This window comes from Scyliorhinus canicula, chromosome 4 (genome assembly GCF_902713615.1).
Source record: "Scyliorhinus canicula chromosome 4, sScyCan1.1, whole genome shotgun sequence".
Taxonomy (NCBI): Eukaryota; Metazoa; Chordata; class Chondrichthyes; order Carcharhiniformes; family Scyliorhinidae; genus Scyliorhinus; species Scyliorhinus canicula.
The window spans coordinates 135,550,053-135,568,409 of NC_052149.1; the positions used below are offsets into that span (position 1 = coordinate 135,550,053).

The following is an 18,357-nucleotide window of genomic DNA, read 5'->3' on the forward strand; positions in this document are numbered from 1 at the left end:
ATTTCATAAGGTATAGGAGCAGAATTTAGCCCATCGAGTCTGCTCTGCCATTCTATCATGGCTGATATGTTCTTCATCTGTTACCAACAATGCTACACACCAAGAGCTGGATTGAAAAATCAGCTAGAGCATTTCCTCCCTAGAACACATGACCTAGGAGCAGGAGTAGGCAATATAGACTCCCGAGCCTAAACACCTTCAATGTGATCATGGCTCATCCCATCCTTGCCTCAACTCCACTATCCTGCCCGTTCTCCATAACCCAATTCAAAATCTGTCTAACTACTCCTTAAATTTACTCACTGTCCCTACATCCACCGCTCTCTGGGGTAGTAAATTCCACAGATTCACAACCCTTTGGAAGAAGTAGTTTCTCCTCAGATCTGTTTTAAATTTGCTACCTCTTATTCTAAGATTATAACCTCTCATTTTAGAATGCCCCACAAGAGGACGCATCTGCTCCACACCTACTTTATCCATACCTTTTAGCATCTTGTATACCTTGATTTGATCTCTCCCTCATTCTTCTAAACTCTAGAGAGTACAGGCCTAAACTGTTTAATCTCTCCTCATACAACAGACACCTCGGGCGAAATTCTCCCAAAACGGGAGAAATCGTCAAACTGCCGTAAAACCCGGGCGGGTTTTACGGCATCGCGCCCCTTCCCGACGGGGGACCGATTCTGGTCCCCCGTCGGGGCTAGCAGCCCGACGTCGGAGGCTCCGACAAGTCGGGCTTAACGAAAATCGTTAAGCCCGCTTGTCGGACTTAGCGCCGGCTGACGCGTCATATGACGTCAGCCGCGCATGCGCAGGTGGGAAGACTCCACCCGCGCATGCGCGGGTGATGTCATCGCGTTTTTGCGCGAAACCCGCGCATGCGCGGTCCGGGTTGCCCCTCAGCCGCCCCGCGTATTGATACTGTGGGGCGGCGGAAGGACAAATAGTGCGCGGGCATCGGGCCCGCTGCCCGCGATCGGTGGGCACCGATCGTGGGCCCATGGCACCCTTGGCACGGCCGTGGTACTGCCGTGCCAATCGGTGCCATGGTTATTTTTTTCCAGGTGGTCACGACGTTTTTACGAACGGCAGGACCAGGTGTGTTTGCCGTTCGTAAAAAGGTCGTAAAGGGCTGGGACTTCGGCCCTTCTAACAGCTGTGAATCGCTGCCGGCCGTAAAAAAACGGCGGCAGCGATTCGTGTCGGGATTTCGGCGGGGGGGGGGGGGGAGAATAGCGGGAGGGCGTCAAAAAAGTCGGGAAGGCCCTCCCGCTATTCTCCCACCCGTCGTGGGGGGGGGGAGAATTTCGCCCCTCATCTCTGGAATCAATCTAGTGAACCTCCTCTTAATTGCCTCCATTGCCACTACATCGTTCCTCAAATAAGGCGACCAAAACTATGCACAATACTCCAGGTGCAGTCTTAGCAATGCCTTGTATAGTTGCAACAACACTTCCTTACCTTTATACTCAATTTATTTTGCTATAAATGTCAACATTCCATTTGTTTTCCTTATTATCTGCTGCACCTGCATGCTCGTTTTCTGTGACTCATGCACAAGGACACCCAGATTCCTCTGCATCGGACACCCCTGAAGTCTCTCCCCATTTAGATAATAAGTTGCCTTTCCATTTTTTCGACCAAAATGCACTTATCCACGTTAAACTGCATCTGCCATATTTTGGCTGACTCTCATAAACTATCTATATCCATTTGTACGGTTCTTATTTCCTCATTACAACTTACTATTCCACCTATTTTTGTGTCATCTGTGAATTTGGCTATAGAACCTTCTTTCCCTGTATCCAAGTCATTAATATAGATTGTAAATAGCTGGGGCCCAAGGACCGAACCAGGTTAGTTACATCCCATTAGTTCCATCTTTCCATCCAGAAAAAGACCCAATTATCCCTGTCTCCTGTCCATTAGCCAGTCCAAGCTAATACGTTACCCCTAATCCCATGTGATCTCGCCTTGTGAATGAACCTTCTGTGCGGCACCTTATCAAACACCTTCCGGAAGTCCAGATTTACAACATCTACAGGATCCCCATTATCCACTTTGCTTGTTACACCTTTGAAAAACTCAAGCAAATTAGTCAAACATGATTTGCCACTAAACCATGCTGACTCTGATGGATAGCGCTGTGGCTTTCCAAATTTCTTGATAAGAGGTCCTTGATAATTGATTCGAACAATTTTCCAACAACAGATGTTAAACTAACTGGTAGAATTCTGCCTCCCTCCCGATTTCCCCCATTCTGCCTCCCTCCCGATTTGAATAAGGGCATTACGTCAGCATTTTCCCAATCCACTGGAACCTTTCCCGTGTCCATGGAATTTTGCAAATATTATAATCAATGGATCCACTATCTCTGCTGCCACTTCCTTTAACACCCTAGGATGTAGGCCATCAGGCCTGGGGACTTGTCTGTCTTCAATCCCAATAGGTTTTTGAGTACCTTTTCCCTATTGATGCTGATTGTTCCAAGTTCTACCCTTTCTATTACCTCTGAATTGCCTGTTCCTAGAGGAATGGTACTAGTGTCCTCCACTGTGAAAACTGAGGAAAAGTATTGATTTTGCATCTCTGCCATTTCTGCGTTCCCCGCTATTAACTCACCAGTTTCATCTTTCTCTGGAGCAGAGAAAACTGAGAGGTGACCTGGTTTAGGTGTACAAGATTATGGGAGCATGGACAGGATGGATAGGGAGCAGCTGTTCCCCTTAGTTGAAGCATCAGTTACGAGGGGACACAAGTTCAAAGTGAGGGGTGGGCGGTTTGGGGGATTTGAGGAAAAGCTTTTTTTACCCAGAGAGTGGTAACAGTCTGGAATGCACTGCCTGGGAGGGTGGTAGAGGCTGGATGCCTCGCATCCTTTAACAAGTACCGGGATGAGCACTTGGCCACCTATAACATTCAGAGCTTTAGACCAAGTGCCTGCAAGTGGGATGTGGTAGGTAGGCCGGGGCCTTTCATGCAAACAAACATTAATATTTTCTGAGGAGGGGGATGTGGTGCTATGCCCGTAAGCAATATTGTAGAGAGCTGGTGATGTGACCTCCAATCAGCAGGCCATGTGACCAGGCATTCAGATATAAGTGCGGGCACATCCGGTAATCCTGAGATGATTATAAGGCGTACATGAGTACAGTCGTTTATTGGGCCAGCACTGGTAGCATAGTGGTTAGCACTGTGGTTTCACAACGCCAGGGTACCAGGTTCAATTCCCCGCTGGGTCACTGTCTGTGCGGAATCTGCACGTTCTCCCCGTGTCTGCCTGGGTTTCCTCCACGAGCTCCGGTTTCCTGCCACAGTCCAAAGACTTGCAAGTTAGGTGGATTGGCCATGCTAAATCGCTCTTAGTGTCCAAACAAAAAGGTTAGGAGGGGTTATTGGGTTAGGGAGGTAGGATGGAAGTGAGGGCTTAAGTGGGTCAGTGCAGACGTGATGGACCGAATGGCCTCCTTCTGCACTATATATTCTATGTTCTAGTTCCAGGGGAGTACAAAGAAATTCTATGATAACTTGCTCCGTGTCAGATTTTTATCTTAACACCTGTGATTTAATAAAGCTCCTGGTTTGGACAAGTCACAAGCCATTTGGTAGATTCCTTGCTCGAGATCAAACACCAAACACAGCAGATTTAAAATCACCTGTTATTATTGCCATATCTTTCTTGCAAGCCGCCAGTATTTCCTGGTTTATGCTGTGCTCCACTGTAGAACTACTGTTTGGGGACCTATAGATTACTCCTACCAAGGACTTCTTCCCTTTGTTATTTCTACCCAAACTGATTCAACATCTTAATCTCCAGTGTTTATGTACTTTCTCATGACAACACTGATCCCTTTCCTCATCAAGCAGGGTTACGCCACCTCCTTTTTCTTTCACCCTATCTTTCTGAAATACTGTGTATCCTTGGATATGTGTAATGATGTAAGTATTGATTACTCTTTAAAATGTATTCTTCAGATGTGGGTCTCGCTGGCAAGACCAACATTTTATCGACCATCCCTGAATAATCATGTACAAGTGAATAGCTTTCTCAGTCACATCAGGGGTCAGCTTAGAGTCAACCACATTGGATTGGGACTGGTGTCATGTATAGTCCCAACAGGAGAGAGATGTTAGGTTTCCTTCCTTAAATGGTATTAGTTAACCATTTGGGTTTTTATGGCAATGCAACAACTTCCAGCTCACTTTTACTGATACCACTTTTTATTTCCAGAATTTTTTTTCAAGTCAATATTCTCAAAACTGACATTGGATGAGATGTGAATTCCTGATGACTAGATTATCCAGGTCTCTGGATTCCTCATCCATTAAAAATCACTGCCACACCTGAGGTGATTCTGCAGTGAAGTTTTTTCTTTTACCCCACCATCCATATTTCTCCTCACCTGACTATACGGATCCTCATTGGGTGCTTTTTTACAATGCAAAATGGGAAAGTGATCCTCATGATCAATGCAGCACCTGATGTCTTTGATCCACAACCTGATCAGAGGAACATATTTGTAAAGATCTCTATGCTTTCAGTCTACAGGCTGTTTCCATTTTAAGATTCTTGTTCTGTTTAGGTGTTGGCGAAGCCCTTAAACCTTCAGGATCAAATGCAACACAATTTGGTTATGCATCTCCTCAAACTTGTCCTGAACTGCCTCAGCTTTGACTTCATTGGGAGCTCAGCTGATGAATCTACAGATGACCTTTGCACTGTACAGATTCCAACCAACTGGAGGACAGGTGAGGTGGGACAGTAAAGGAAATGGCAAGACTGCTTGTTTTATTTAAATTGTATGAAGTTTTTAAAAATCTTTATTGTCATAAGTAGGGAAAAGCCCCTAGTCACCACATTCCAGCGCCTATTAATAAGAGGAAAAGTTAATAAGGGGGACAAAAGTCAGACTTCCATTTAACAATAAATAATTGAAAATCCATATACATTAGAAGTTGAACTAAAAGCAGAAATTGTTCAGTGTCTGGAAGAGGAAAGGGAAGTTACATTTTGGATTAATTCTCATGACGTATTCCAACCAAATGATCATTGTCTTCTTGTTGCTGTTAGCTTGCCATATATTTCAATCAATTTCTGTTTCAAGTCCTTTCTTTTTACTGAACAACAATTAATTTTTCTGATATTTTGATTTGCAGAATATAATTTGTGTTGCTACTGTTTCAAAATAGTTTCAGATACACAGTGCCTGTGGTCATTGAGCCATGTATGGGAGTCAAGAAAAGCTACAAAGAGAATAAAAACAAAATATTGTGGATAAGAAGCAAAATACAATGCATCATGGAAATGTGAATTAAAAACAAAGTGTTGGGTCAGTAGCATCTGTTGAGGGAAAAAAGAGCTATGGGAGAGGATTCTCCTTTGGCTGACGCTAAAATCACGAAACGTGATTGGGCAGAGAATTGGTTCCGACACCAAAATTGCAGTGGGTGCTGATTTCGCACCAAATCGAAATTCTCCATCACCTCGACAGCGGCATCAACGCAGTCTGGAACACACGTATAGTGCACATCATTTGCATGTCATTAGCGGGCCCAAGCCAATATTCTCCGGGTCCTCCACGATTCTCCGCCTCCGATGCTCCGAGTTCCCGACGGTGCAGTTACTTGTACTTTTAAAAATCGTGAAGCCTGCGTCGTGGCTGCTGAAAAGGAAGCCCAAGCCATTGTGGAAGCATTGGAGGCATTACCTGGCCGGCAGGCGATTCACTCTCCTCACTGACCTACGGTCGGTTGCCTTCATGTTCAATAACACACAATGGGGCAAAATCAAGAATGACAAGATCATGAGATGGAGGATCGAGCTCTCCACATACAATTACGATATCTTGTATCGACCTGGGAAACTCAATGAGCCCCCAGATGCCCTATCCCGCGGTACATGTGCCAGTGCACAAGTAGGTTGACTTTGGGCCCTTCACAATGACTTCTGTCACCCGAGGGTCACCTGTTTTTTTCATTTCATCAAGGCCCGCAACCTGCCTTACTCCATCGAAGAGGTCAGGACCATGACCAGGCACTGCCAGGTCTGCGTGGAGTGCAAACCACACTTCTATCGGCCGGACAGTGCGCACCTGGTAAAGGCTTCCCGCCCCTTTGAGCGTCTTAGCATCGACTCAAAGGGCCCCTCCCCTCCACTGACTGTAACATGTACTTCCTCAACATTATTGATGAGTACCCACGTTTCCCTTTCGCCATCCCATGCCCTGACATGACCTCTGCCACTGTCATCAAGGCCCTGCACAGTCTCTTCACCTTATTCGGTTTCCCCACCTACATCCATAGCGATCGGGGACCCTCTTTCATGAGTGACGAGTTGCATCAGTTCCTGCTGAGCAAGGGCATCGCCTCAAGCAGGACTGCCAGCTACAACCCCTGGGGAAACGGACAGATGGAGAGGGAGAACGCGACGGTCTGGAAGGCCGTCCTCCTGGCCTTACGGTCTAGACGTCTCCCAGTCTCCCGCTGGCAGGAGGCCCTTCCCGATGCGCTTCCCTCCATCCGGTTGCTCCTGTGCACTGCCACCAATGAGACCCCTCACAAATGATTGTTTGTCTTCCCCAGGATGTCATCATCAGGGTCTCGCTCCCATCCTGGCTGACAGTCCTCCTCCGGAAGCATGCGAGGAGTCATAAATCGGATCCCCTGATCGAATGGGTTCTACTCCTCCATGCCAACCCACAATATGCCTACATGGCACACCATGACGGGCAGCAGGACATAGTCTCCCTTTGGAATTTGGCACCCGCAGGCCCCCCAGCGACCATCACCACCACCCCTGCCCCTACACTGCGTCCCTCTCCACCGACTCAACTACTGGACCAAGAAGAAGATGACACGCTCCCGGACACACAGGTCTTGACACCAGTGCCCACACCACAGCCAGGACTGAGGCGGTCACGGCGGAAGGTCAAAGCCCCCGACAGACTCGATCTTTAAGTCCACTTCATCCCCACTGGACTTTTTTTAACAGGGGCTGAATGTGGTAACCACTGTTACTGTATTAGAAATATTGTGGTAAACCACTGTTACTGTATTATATATATTGTGATAAACCACTGTTACTCTATTGTATATATTGTTTGTTGTCTCTGCTAGCTCTGCCTGGGCTCCTCCCTTTAGGCTCTGTATAAAGGTGGCCGACCACTGGCCCTGCCCCAGTTCGGGATCAGTTGCCAGCAGGTTCTCATTTAGCTTATTAAAGCCACAGTTTTGTTCCACTCGTCTTTGTTATAATTGATGCACATCAAGTGTGTGTGGGGATTGTAATGTGTATGTGTAAATTAACTTTATTGTCACAAGTAGACTTACATTAACACTGCAATAAGTTACTGTGAAAAGCCCCTAAGTCGCCACATTCCTGCACCTGTTCTGGAACACAGAGGGGGAATTCAGAATTCTCAGCTGGTACGGGAATTGAACCTGTGCTGCTGGCCTTGATCTGCATCACAAACCAGCTGTTTAGCCCACTGAGCTAAACCAGCCCTAAAAATGTGGGGATACAGCACTTATCCAAGTGACAGCTACAACACACCAGGCCGTCCTATCGTTTCAGGCAATGGGACCCTGTGTGAGAACCTCTCTGGCCACATCGAGGGCATCTTGAAACCCATCGTACAAGGTACACCCAGCTTCTGTCGCGACACGACAGACTTCCTACAGAAACTCAGCACCCATGGACCAGTTGAACCAGGAACATTCCTCGTCACAATGGATGTCTCGGCACTCTACACCAGCATCCCCCATGACGACGGCATTGCTGCAACAGCCTCAGTCCTCAACACCGACAACTGCCAATCTCAAGACACAATTCTGCAACTCATCCGCTTCATTCTAGATCACAACGTCTTCACCTTTGACAACAAATTTTTCACCCAGATGCATGGAACAGCCATGGGGACCAAATTTGCACCTCAATATGCCAACATCTTCATGCACAAGTTTGAACAAGACTTCCTCACCACACAGGACCTGCAACCGATGTTATACACCAGATACATCGATGACATTTTTTTCCTTTGGACCGACAGCGAAGAATCACTGAAACGACTACACGATGAGATCAATAAATTCCATCCCACCATCAGACTCACCATGGACTATTCGCCAAATTCTGTTGCATTCTTGGACACACTCATCTCCATCAAGGACGGTCACCTTAGCACTTCGCTTTACCGCAAGCCCACAGACAACCTCACGATGCTCCACTTCTCCAGCTTTCACCCGAAACACATTAAAGAAGCCATCCCCTATGGACAAGCCCTCCGTATACACAGGATCTGCTCAGACGAGGAGGAGCGTAACAGACACCTACAGATGCTGAAAGATGCTCTCGTACGAACGGGATATGGCGCTCGACTCATCGATTGACAGTTCCAACGCGCCACAGCAAAAAACCGCACCGACCTCCTCAGAAGACACACACGGGACACCACTGACAGAGTACCCTTCGTCGTCCAGTACTTTCCTGGGGCGGAGAAACTACGACATCTTCTTCGCAGCCTTCAACACAGCATCAATGAAGATGAACATCTTGCCAACGTCATCCCCACACCCCCACTACTGGCCTTCAAACAACCGCGCAACCTCAAACAAACCATTGTTTGCAGCAAATTACCCAGCCTTCAGAACAGCGACCACGACACCACACAACCCTGCCAGGGCAATCTCTGCAAGACATGCCAGATCATCGACTCGGATACCACCATTACACGTGGTAACACCACCCACCAGGTACGCGGCACATACTCGTGCGACTCAACCAATGTAGTCTACCTCTTACGCTGCAGGAAAGGATGTCCCGAAGCGTGGTACATTGGCGAGACCATGCAGACACTGCGACAACAAATGAACGGGCATCGTGCAACAATCACCAGGCAGGAATGTTCCCTTCCAGTCGGGGAACACTTCAGCAGTGAAGGGCATTCAGCCTCTGATCTCCGGGTAAGCGTTCTCCAAGGCGGTCTTCAGGACACGCGACAACGCAGAATTGCCGAGCAAAAACTTATAGCTAAGTTCCGCACGCATGAGTGTGGCCTCAACAGGGATCTTGGATTCATGTCGCATTACATCCACCCCCCACCATCAGGCCTGGACTTGCAAAACCCTACCAACTGTTCGGGCTTGAGACAATTTACACCTCTTTAACCTGTGATTATCCCTCTCCCTGGATCTGCAATGATTTGATTACCTGCAAATGCCTGCATTCCAAGCATTGTCCAGCATCTCTGACTTTGTATAAATGTTTCTGGAACATACCTCGCCATTCACCTGAGGAAGGAGCTGCGCTCCGAAAGCTCGTGTTTGAATCAAACCTGTTGGACTTTAACCTGGTGTTGTAAGACTTCTTACTGTGCTCACCCCAGTCCAACGCCGGCATCTCCACATCATTGTTTCAGATGGTCATTTTAACAAGCTTTCCCACCACTAAGGTAAAATCAACAGGCTTGTAATTGGTAGGTTTGTCTTTTTTTGATCAAGTATATGAATTCTCTAACCCTCTGTCGCCACCCTTGTATCTGAGGAAGATTTTGAGATCTTGGCCAGTGCCTCTGCAATTTCCTCCCTTACTTTCTGCTATGTTTTCAGATGCATTCCATCTGACTGAAGTGACTTATCCACTTTAAGTACATCCAAACTTTCCAATATCTCCTCTTTATCTATTTTTATATCCATCCAGTGTCTTAGCTCCCTCCTCTTTCACAGAATCTCATTCCTTGGTAAGGACAGACGCTAAGTATTCAATTTCTCCACCTTCATGCATAGAACTCAATTTAGTTCCCTAATTGACCTCAATCATCGTTTTACTATTTATAAGCCTAGAAAACATTTGTGTTCACTTTTATGTTAGCAACGAGTCTGTTTGCCTCTCTGCTTCCTTTTTCGCTTCTCCTCTGAACTTTATATTCAGCATGGTTCTCGCAAATATTAGCAATTTGATATCTGTCATATGCTTCATCTTACTTTATCTCTTTCATCATCAAAGAGGCTTTGACTTTGCTTACTGTACTATTCCTTTCCATGTATATCTTGTGTCATGTGGGAGTTTGCAGGAAGTGTTATCAGGTGAAGAAGCTTGTGTTCTGGTTTTCAGAGATTAATCAGCAGCTGACATCACTGCAGTGCAACCACAAGACAGAGAGCTATTTTTTAGGAGTTGGTTTACCTGTAGGAAAAAAGTAGACAGGTAGAGATGGAATGGGAGTGCCAAACAGATTATAAGAACCAGGCAGGTAGTATCATTTATTTTTTAAAGGCAGCTGCAGTTTTGCCTGCAAATCTTGGTTTCAGTTTAGCGTGGATAATATTTGTTTGCACCCCACTTAAATTGGCCCTTCTCCAATTAAGAATGTTTTACCTGGATTGCTTCTAGTCCTTTTCCATAACTAACCCAAACTTCATAATATTAAGATCACTGTTCCCAAAATGTTCCCCTACTGACACCAATCCACTTGACCCACCTAATTTCCCAGAACCAGATCCAGGATTGATTCTTTCCTCATTGGGCTAGAAATATAGTGACATAGAATTTTTTCCTGAGCACACTCTAAAACTTGTTATTTATACTGTTACTATCCAAGTTCCGATTATGATAATTAAAGTTCCCCATTATTGCTACTCTATTGCTATTGTACCCTCTCTGTAATATTTCTGCAAATTTGATCTTCTATATATTTCTATTTGGTGGCCTCTCGGATCTGTCTGGTTGTGCAATAGGATCTCTATGCTTTCTTAACTCGAACCAAGTTGATTCTGTTCTTGATCCCTGTGGGACATTCTTTCTTTCTCCAGCACTATAACATTCTCCTAAGTCAATCTTGCCGCCTTTCCTCTTACCTTCTCTATCTTTCTTAACACATTGGGCGTTGACACCAGGGCAGGATTTGTGAACTTCTACGAGAGCAAAACTGGCACTGCACCTGGACTGATTCAGCGACTGTGGAGGGGCTAGCATCGAAGCCACATGGATCACAGTCTATTCCAATAAGAAATGCTGCAGGATTCGGCGGGTCTGTGATTGACACTCGGGAGGCTGACAAGCTGCAGCCGCATATACGCTTACACTCCCCACACACACTCATCCCAGCCAGCAAGGTGGCAATGATTGCGCTGGAACGCGGCCATTCCGCTGATTAATCGGCTGGAGGGCGCCGAGGGGGCTGCCCTGGAGAGACACCCATATGAACTGTGGCCCTAAGTTCACAGTGGGCAGTCAGCGGAGTGCGCAGCTGCATGGCTGCCTTGCAGGCCACGGCAATGGTGCTCCCTGTCCATCGACCCAGACCCCACAGCCCAACTCCTGGTCATCCCCCCCGCTACTCCCCCCGGCCCTGGCAGAAACTTCCAGCCAGCGGCACAACTGTCAGCAAATTGTGGCAATGTTGGACACTTTGCATACCCCCCTCTGTCTCCCTCGGCAGCCACGGCACTGTTTCAAGATTTTTTAAAGCGCACGTGAACCTCGTCGTCAGAAATTTGCCAGCTAATGATATGCAAACAACATTTATTGGACCAAGCAGATAGTGCAGGAGCGCCAAATGCATCTTGTTCTTCAAGCGGTATCCAGTTCTGAATACTGGTGCGTTCTTGAATGCATTGGCTTTGCTATTGAGGCACAGGTGAATTGCGATTTAGTGTGAAGATGGTGGCCACCACAATTTTGGCGTCAGAAACAATTCTCTGCCCAATCGCTTTCAGACTCTGGCATCAGCCAATGGAGAATCCTATTTATTTAATACCCAGTACTTTTCTTTTTGAACCTGTCATGGTTATCGCTGTAAGTGTGCGATGTCATCCTCTGATGTGCCTGCACTTTACTGGACCTATTGACCACACTAATCTGGAGCTCACTACCTTTAATGTAGCACTCATTAATTTATTTCCTCATGTCCTAAAATCTGCCTGCAGGACGTCACCTCCCTACCTCTGTTGTTGGTACCGATATGGGCCACAACCTCTCACTGTTTATTCTCTTCCCTCAGAATGTACTCCAGTTATTCAGGGACACCCTTTCTCCTACCACCAGTTAAGATCATGCTGTCATGGAGTGCTCCCTGTCCATCGACCCAGACCCCACAGCCCAACTCCTGGTCATCCCCCCGCTACTCCCCCCGGCCCTGGCAGAAACTTCCAGCCAGCGGCCTCCTGCCACTGCCTCCCATGTGGCATTGCTGACCCTGCTGCTGGTCCTTTGACCCTCTTGGGGAGTAGGATGCTCTGTCTTGCATCAATGGCATCAGGAAACCTGGCCAGGTCGGCATCTCCAAAGCGAGGAGCAGGTCTGCGCACTGCCATGCTTGTGTGTTGACTGCGAGTGAGTGCTGAGAGAACGTGTAAAAGCAGCTCCACCTTGATAGCGGCATAATGCTGAGGGATAAGTCAGACGAATTAGACACCGAGACAGCCAGTAATGGTGAGAAGCTCACGGGGGCTCATTTTCAGCACTAAGTGTCAACGGTGCAGTATCGACTGTATTTTTCTGTGATTCTGCGACCTTGATCACAGCGACCGTGACCCTTACTAGAGTCAAAGAGAATCACAGTTCAGTTGCGCCCCAAATTACAGTTTGGAATATTTCCATTAAATCATGCCCAATGGGCGGGATTCTTCGCTTACTGACGCCAATTTTGTAATCGGCAACAGGCGGAGAATCCCTGTTTATGACCAAATTGGGAGCGGTGTCTGTTTTCAGATGCTCCACCCCCTCCAAAGCGGTTTCATCGGGGAGTATGCTGCACACCGTTGCGACGACCTCAGGACGTTACCTGAAGGCCCTCCCCGATGATCCGCCCCCGATGGGCTGAGTCCCCGACAGCCTCCTCGTGTGAAAGCTGCGGACTGTCTCCAGTGCCGCCACAGTGGTGGGTGGGGGTGGGGGCAGAGTGGTGAGCCTTGCCGATGGGCAGGGGGGGGTGTGGCCTGGGGGTAGCAAGGGGGAGTCCAGGCAGGCACTATCTAGCAGGTCGGGTCTATGCGTGTCTGGCACCATTTTATATGGCGCGACCGCGCGGCACGGACCCAGCCATTCTCCGGCCGTTTTTGTCATGGGAGCCAGGAGTTCTACCTGGCGCCGCTGCTAGCCCCTCACCGATCCCGGAATCAGTGAGGGTTCGGCGCTGATTTTGACATCATAATACGTCACAGTTCCCACGCTGGCATTCGTACTTAGCCGCAGAATCGGAGAATCCAGCCCAATGTTTCTAATTCTCTACTCCTTTGTGAACCTTTGAGAACTTTGGGGCGTATTCTCCGCTCCTGAGTCTTGACACCCAGGCAGATTTGGTAGACTTTCACGATAGCAAAATTGATGCTGCATCTGGATCAATTCACCAACTGTTAAAGGGCTAGCACCGGCGCCACATGGGACACAATCTTTTGGGGCGCAATCGACTAGTTGGGGTGTGATCCACTAGTGTTGGGGCACGATCCACTAATATTGGGATGCGATTGCCTAATGTTGGGGTGCGATCCTCTAATGTTGCGGCATGATCTGTTAATGTTGAGGTGCGATCTTCTAATGTTGGGGTGAGATCTTCTACTTTTGGGATCTGACCCACTACATTTGGGGCGTGATCCCCTAATGTTGCGGCTTGATCCCCTAATGTTGGGGCACAATCCCTTGTTGTTGGGGTGCAATCCATTAATTTTGGGGCATCATCCACAAATGTTTGAGTGCAATCCTCTACTTTTGGAGCGCGATTTACTACTTTTGGGGTGCAATCTACTACTTTTGGGACACAAATCGACTAATTTTGAGGCTCAATCCATTACTTTTTGGGCGCGGTCCACTACTGTTGGGACTCGATAATGTTGAGGTGCGATCCACCTATATTGAGTACAATCCACCACTGTTGGGGTGCGATCCACCATTTAGCGGTCCACTAAATTTGGGGCGCAGCTTTTAATGTGGCACACACTGTTAATGTTGGAGCACGATCCACTACTTTTAGGTTGCAAACCACTGCTGGCAGCACAGTGGTTAGAACTTCTGCCTCACAGCGCCAGAGAGTGATGTTCAATTCCAGCCTTGGGTGACTGTCTGTGTGGAGTTTGAACATTCTCTCTGTGTCTGCGTAGATTTCCTCCGAGTGCTCCGGTTTCCTCCCACAGTCCAAGGATGTGCAAGTTTGGTGCATTGGCTATGCTAAATTGTCCCTAGTTAGGGTTACAGGGATAGGGTTGGGGATTGGCCTCGGTCGGGTGCTCTTTAAGAGGGTCAGTGCAGACTCGATGGACCGAATGGCCTGTAGGGATTCTATAATCCTATAATTCTAATTTTGGTGTGTGATCTGAATTTTAGGGTTTGTTCTGCTATTTCTGGGGTGTGATGTGCTACTTTTGGGATGCAATCCTAATTTTGTATCCCGATCCATTAATGTTGGGGCATGATTTGCTTAAATTGTGTGCAATTCCCCAATGTTGTGGCATGATCCATTAATGTTGGAACAAATCCACTATTGTTGGGGCTCAATCCCCTAGTTTTGGTGTGTGATCCCTTAGTTTTGGGGTGGGAATCCTAGTTGTTGGGCGTGATCCCTTAATGTCGGCGGGTGATAATTACCGTCACCAGGTTTGTCGGTTGAAACACTGGTTATCTATAACTAGAATGAATATGAAACTTACAGGAAACACAGCTGCTATATGTTGAGGTAAAACCTGACTCCCCTTTAACTGCCCCACCCTTTACCCACACACAAGACAGACAAACACGGAATGGGGGAAAGGTGGTAAAGTAACAAGGATTAAAGAGTCCTTTCGTACACTTCCTACAAAGTTTGAGTGTAGATTAAGGTCTCTGGAATACAGCATGTAATGATCTTCTTTGCAGCTCAGCAGTATATCTTACTCATAGCTTTTACAGGAGAGGACTCTGGCATCATCTCAGCCTGTTCTTAGAGAGAGTTATCAGATTTTGGTCTCTGCTTCACATCAGCCAGTTTTTGCAGAGAGAGAGTTATCAGATTCTGGATTCTGCTTGCACAGCCTTTTCTGGAGAAATTTTCACGGTGGCCTTTTGCTCATAATTGGTAGGATGTTCATGAATTGAGTTGGTTAGATTCCTCCATCCCGCCTGCAGAAATGAAAGTGAAACAAACTCCGGCCTTGTGACACTAAAACGTGTCAGTGGGACCAGAACCAAGCATCATTGGCCACCGGGCAGAGCACAGACATTTGAGCCAAATAATTGGCCACCAGTCCAGTCAATCAAAGAGAGTCATCACAGATGCCTTCCCAATTCTTCCTGCTTGATTTAAAGATTGTTGCTGAAAACTCACCACTATTCTTAGAATTCCCCCTATACCAAAAAGGGCCGACATTCTAAATGGTGAACAGGGATTTTCACAGGGACTCAGGCTTCGGTGGGTGCTATTCAGGTCAAACTATGTTTTCAAGTTACCCCCCGGTATAACCCATACCTTCACAGAAGATTTCATCTACTTACCACTTAGTAGCATCGATCCTGGGTCCTGCATTGTGAAGTAAGTAAAGTAGACTTTGTAATAACCACTGTTTCAGGTTTAAACTTTTAAGTTATTTTATTATATTTTTTCTTTTAAAAGCTGCAATCACTGTCTTTACAGAAAGGTAAAAAGATCTTGCTTCTGGATCCTTCTGGTTGGTTGAAGGGACCTTCAGGCCCACTTTGACAATCAATCTTCTTTAAAGTCTGGTCTTCTTTAGATGTATTCGCTGGTTAGCTCGGTTGCTATGTCCTATCTTTCCCATGTACCGAGCTATGAGAGCTGACTCTGCTGGCTATCTCTGAGCTGACTCTGCTTCCTCTTTAAATTCTGGTCTTTCTTTGATGTATTAGCTGTTTTAGCTCGGCTACTTGGCTCTGTCCCTTTCCCATGACAGAGCTGACTGTAAGCTGACTCTGCTCTGCTTCTCTTGTTCCTTCTCTGCTTCTCTCTGAGTTCTGGTAGTTCCTGCTCTGGTCTCTGGTTTATATTCTCTTTCTAACAGTTATTAGGTTTTTATAACTTTATTGTAAAGTAACTTTTATTTCACTGGATTGAAAAAGGTACCTTTAATCTAAATTTTTCTAACACGACTAAGTATTCATTTTGACATGACCTCACCTCTCGGGTCTCTGATTACATTGTTTCCTTTGTGATGTTCAAAGTTCCTTTGTGATATTCAAAAATGCTTGGGTTTCAAGAGGTGTTACTTTTAATTCCTGTCATTTCCATAGTTTTATTTTCAAATTGTGTTCCCAGCTCATAATTTTAATTTTGATTTTGGCTTTAAATTATGTTTCTTGTAGACTGATAGTCTCCAATTTTATTTAATTTACCTGGTGTTAGCAGAATTTCACACCTATATATTTGACCCCTAGTCATTCTTTTCCATCTGCTGATTTTACTTCAGTGAAGGTGTGAATCATTGCTTTTAGCTGTATGCTAAAATCCACTTGGTTATAACTTGAAAGGTTTACATTTATCACCGAGCTCAACTAAAACCCTCATCCATGCTTTTCTAGATGCTTACTAAGATAGTTACTTTCAATGAAGTTGTGAACCATTGTTTTTAGCTTCATACAAATATCCTGTGTGTTTGCTAAGCCTGTTTGGGAGGAAGAATCTGCATTTTATAATCCTACTCTTTGCAGCTGCTGTTAACCCTTTGTGGGATCTTGCCCTAGTTCTGTACTCGTTAGGGTTTAGAAGGATGAGAGGGGATCTTATTGAAACTTACAAGATACTGCGAGGCCTGGATAGAGTGGACGTGGAGAGTATGTTTGCACTTGTAGGAAAAACTAGAACCAGAGGACACCATCTCCGACTAAAGGGACGATCCTTTAAAACAGTTGAAGAATTTCTTCAGCCAGACGGTGGTGAATCTGTGGAACTCTTTGCCGCAGAAGGCTGTGGAGGCCAATTCACTGAGTGTCTTTAAGACAGAGATAGATAGGTTCTTGATTAATAAGGGGATCAGGTGTTATGGGGAGAAAGCAAGAGAATGGTGATGAGAAAATATCAGCCATGATTGAATGGCGGAGCAGACTCGATGGGCCAAGTGGCCTAATTCCGCTCCTATGTCTTATGGTCTTATGATCCACTAATGTTGGTGCGCAAACCACTAATGTATTGGTTAAATTTGTGGCATGATCCACTACTTTTGGTATGTGATCCACTGCAATTGGTGCGTGATCCACTACATTTGGCATGTGATCCACTACTTTTGGAGTACAATCCACTACTTTTGGGGCACAATCCAGTATTGTTGGGGCTGTGATCTCCCAATGCTGTGCTATGATCTAATGTTGAACTGTGCTCCATTAATGTTGAGGTTTGAAATAATGCTGGGTTTGATCTACTAATTGGGGGGACGTGATATGCTAATGCTGTGGTATAATTAATTGTGTTAGAGTAGAATCTAATAATGCTGGTCTGTGTAATCTTTGAAGTGCCATCAGCTCTTTTAGACCTTGCCTGAATGGCTATTTTTATCTTGAAACATTGACTGTCAGCTCTTCAGTAACAGAAGTATTCTGCTTTCACCGGCCTGCTTTCTCATTGTAATTCTGAAGATAAATTTGTGTCTGCAATCCTGTTTTTTGGTTCCTTGGCATTATTAAACTTGCTCCTGGCACCTAAATTGCGTCCCTTATCTCAGTTGTGACTGAGAATTGAAAGGCTGTGTACAATTTTCCCAAGTGTCTGTTACCTTTGTTCGCTGTAAACTTTGCAGCATTGTTTAGTGATAATAATCTTTATTGTCACAAGTAGGTTTTACATTAACATTGCAATTAAATACTGTGAAATTCCCCTAGTCGCCACATTCCGGCGCCTGTTCGGGTACACTGAGGGAAAATTCAGAATGTCCAAATTACCTATTATCTATTTATATGGCTGATGATGGCAATAAAGTTGTTTGAAAGTGTCAATAGCTGGGCCTGAACTATCTTTTAAAGGCTGTATATCACAAATTTACAGTTAGTACATGAGCTGTTCTTTGGTCATTGCTGACAAATAGTGAGAGATTACCAGCAGTCAATAGAATTGTCAGAATTGAAACTTTCAGTCTCTAGAGTGATGTCAGAAATTGTTGGTGGTTATTGAGTTGAACGGAATTGAATTGAGTGCATCTGCATGAGTTCATTAACTAAAATGGTGAAGACTAACAGTGGCTTCCAGCCATGACCAATGAAGCTTTCCCAGTGTCTGACTTGTCTGTACAGATGAATAAATCATGTAAAAAATGTTTTTGTAGCTTTCTCAGATCCAATCTTTGATTCCAAAGTATTAGACTTTTACCTCGTTTCCATTATTATATCCTGGCATGAATCAAGAAATTCAGGAGAAAAATAGCATGTCCAATCACATTGCCCCATGG

General features: G+C 45.9%; 1 protein-coding gene across 1 annotated transcript in view; it reads left to right on the top strand.

Annotated features, from left to right (window-relative positions):
• LOC119965026 (ran-binding protein 17-like) overlaps window positions 1–18,357 on the top strand; it is a 1,262,848-nt gene that overhangs the window by 216,500 nt on the left and 1,027,991 nt on the right. Inside the window, exon 7 of the mRNA XM_038795235.1 lies at window positions 4,584–4,749. Within this exon, the coding sequence (XP_038651163.1) occupies window positions 4,584–4,749 (166 nt within the window). The remainder of the gene's footprint in view (window positions 1–4,583; window positions 4,750–18,357) is intronic.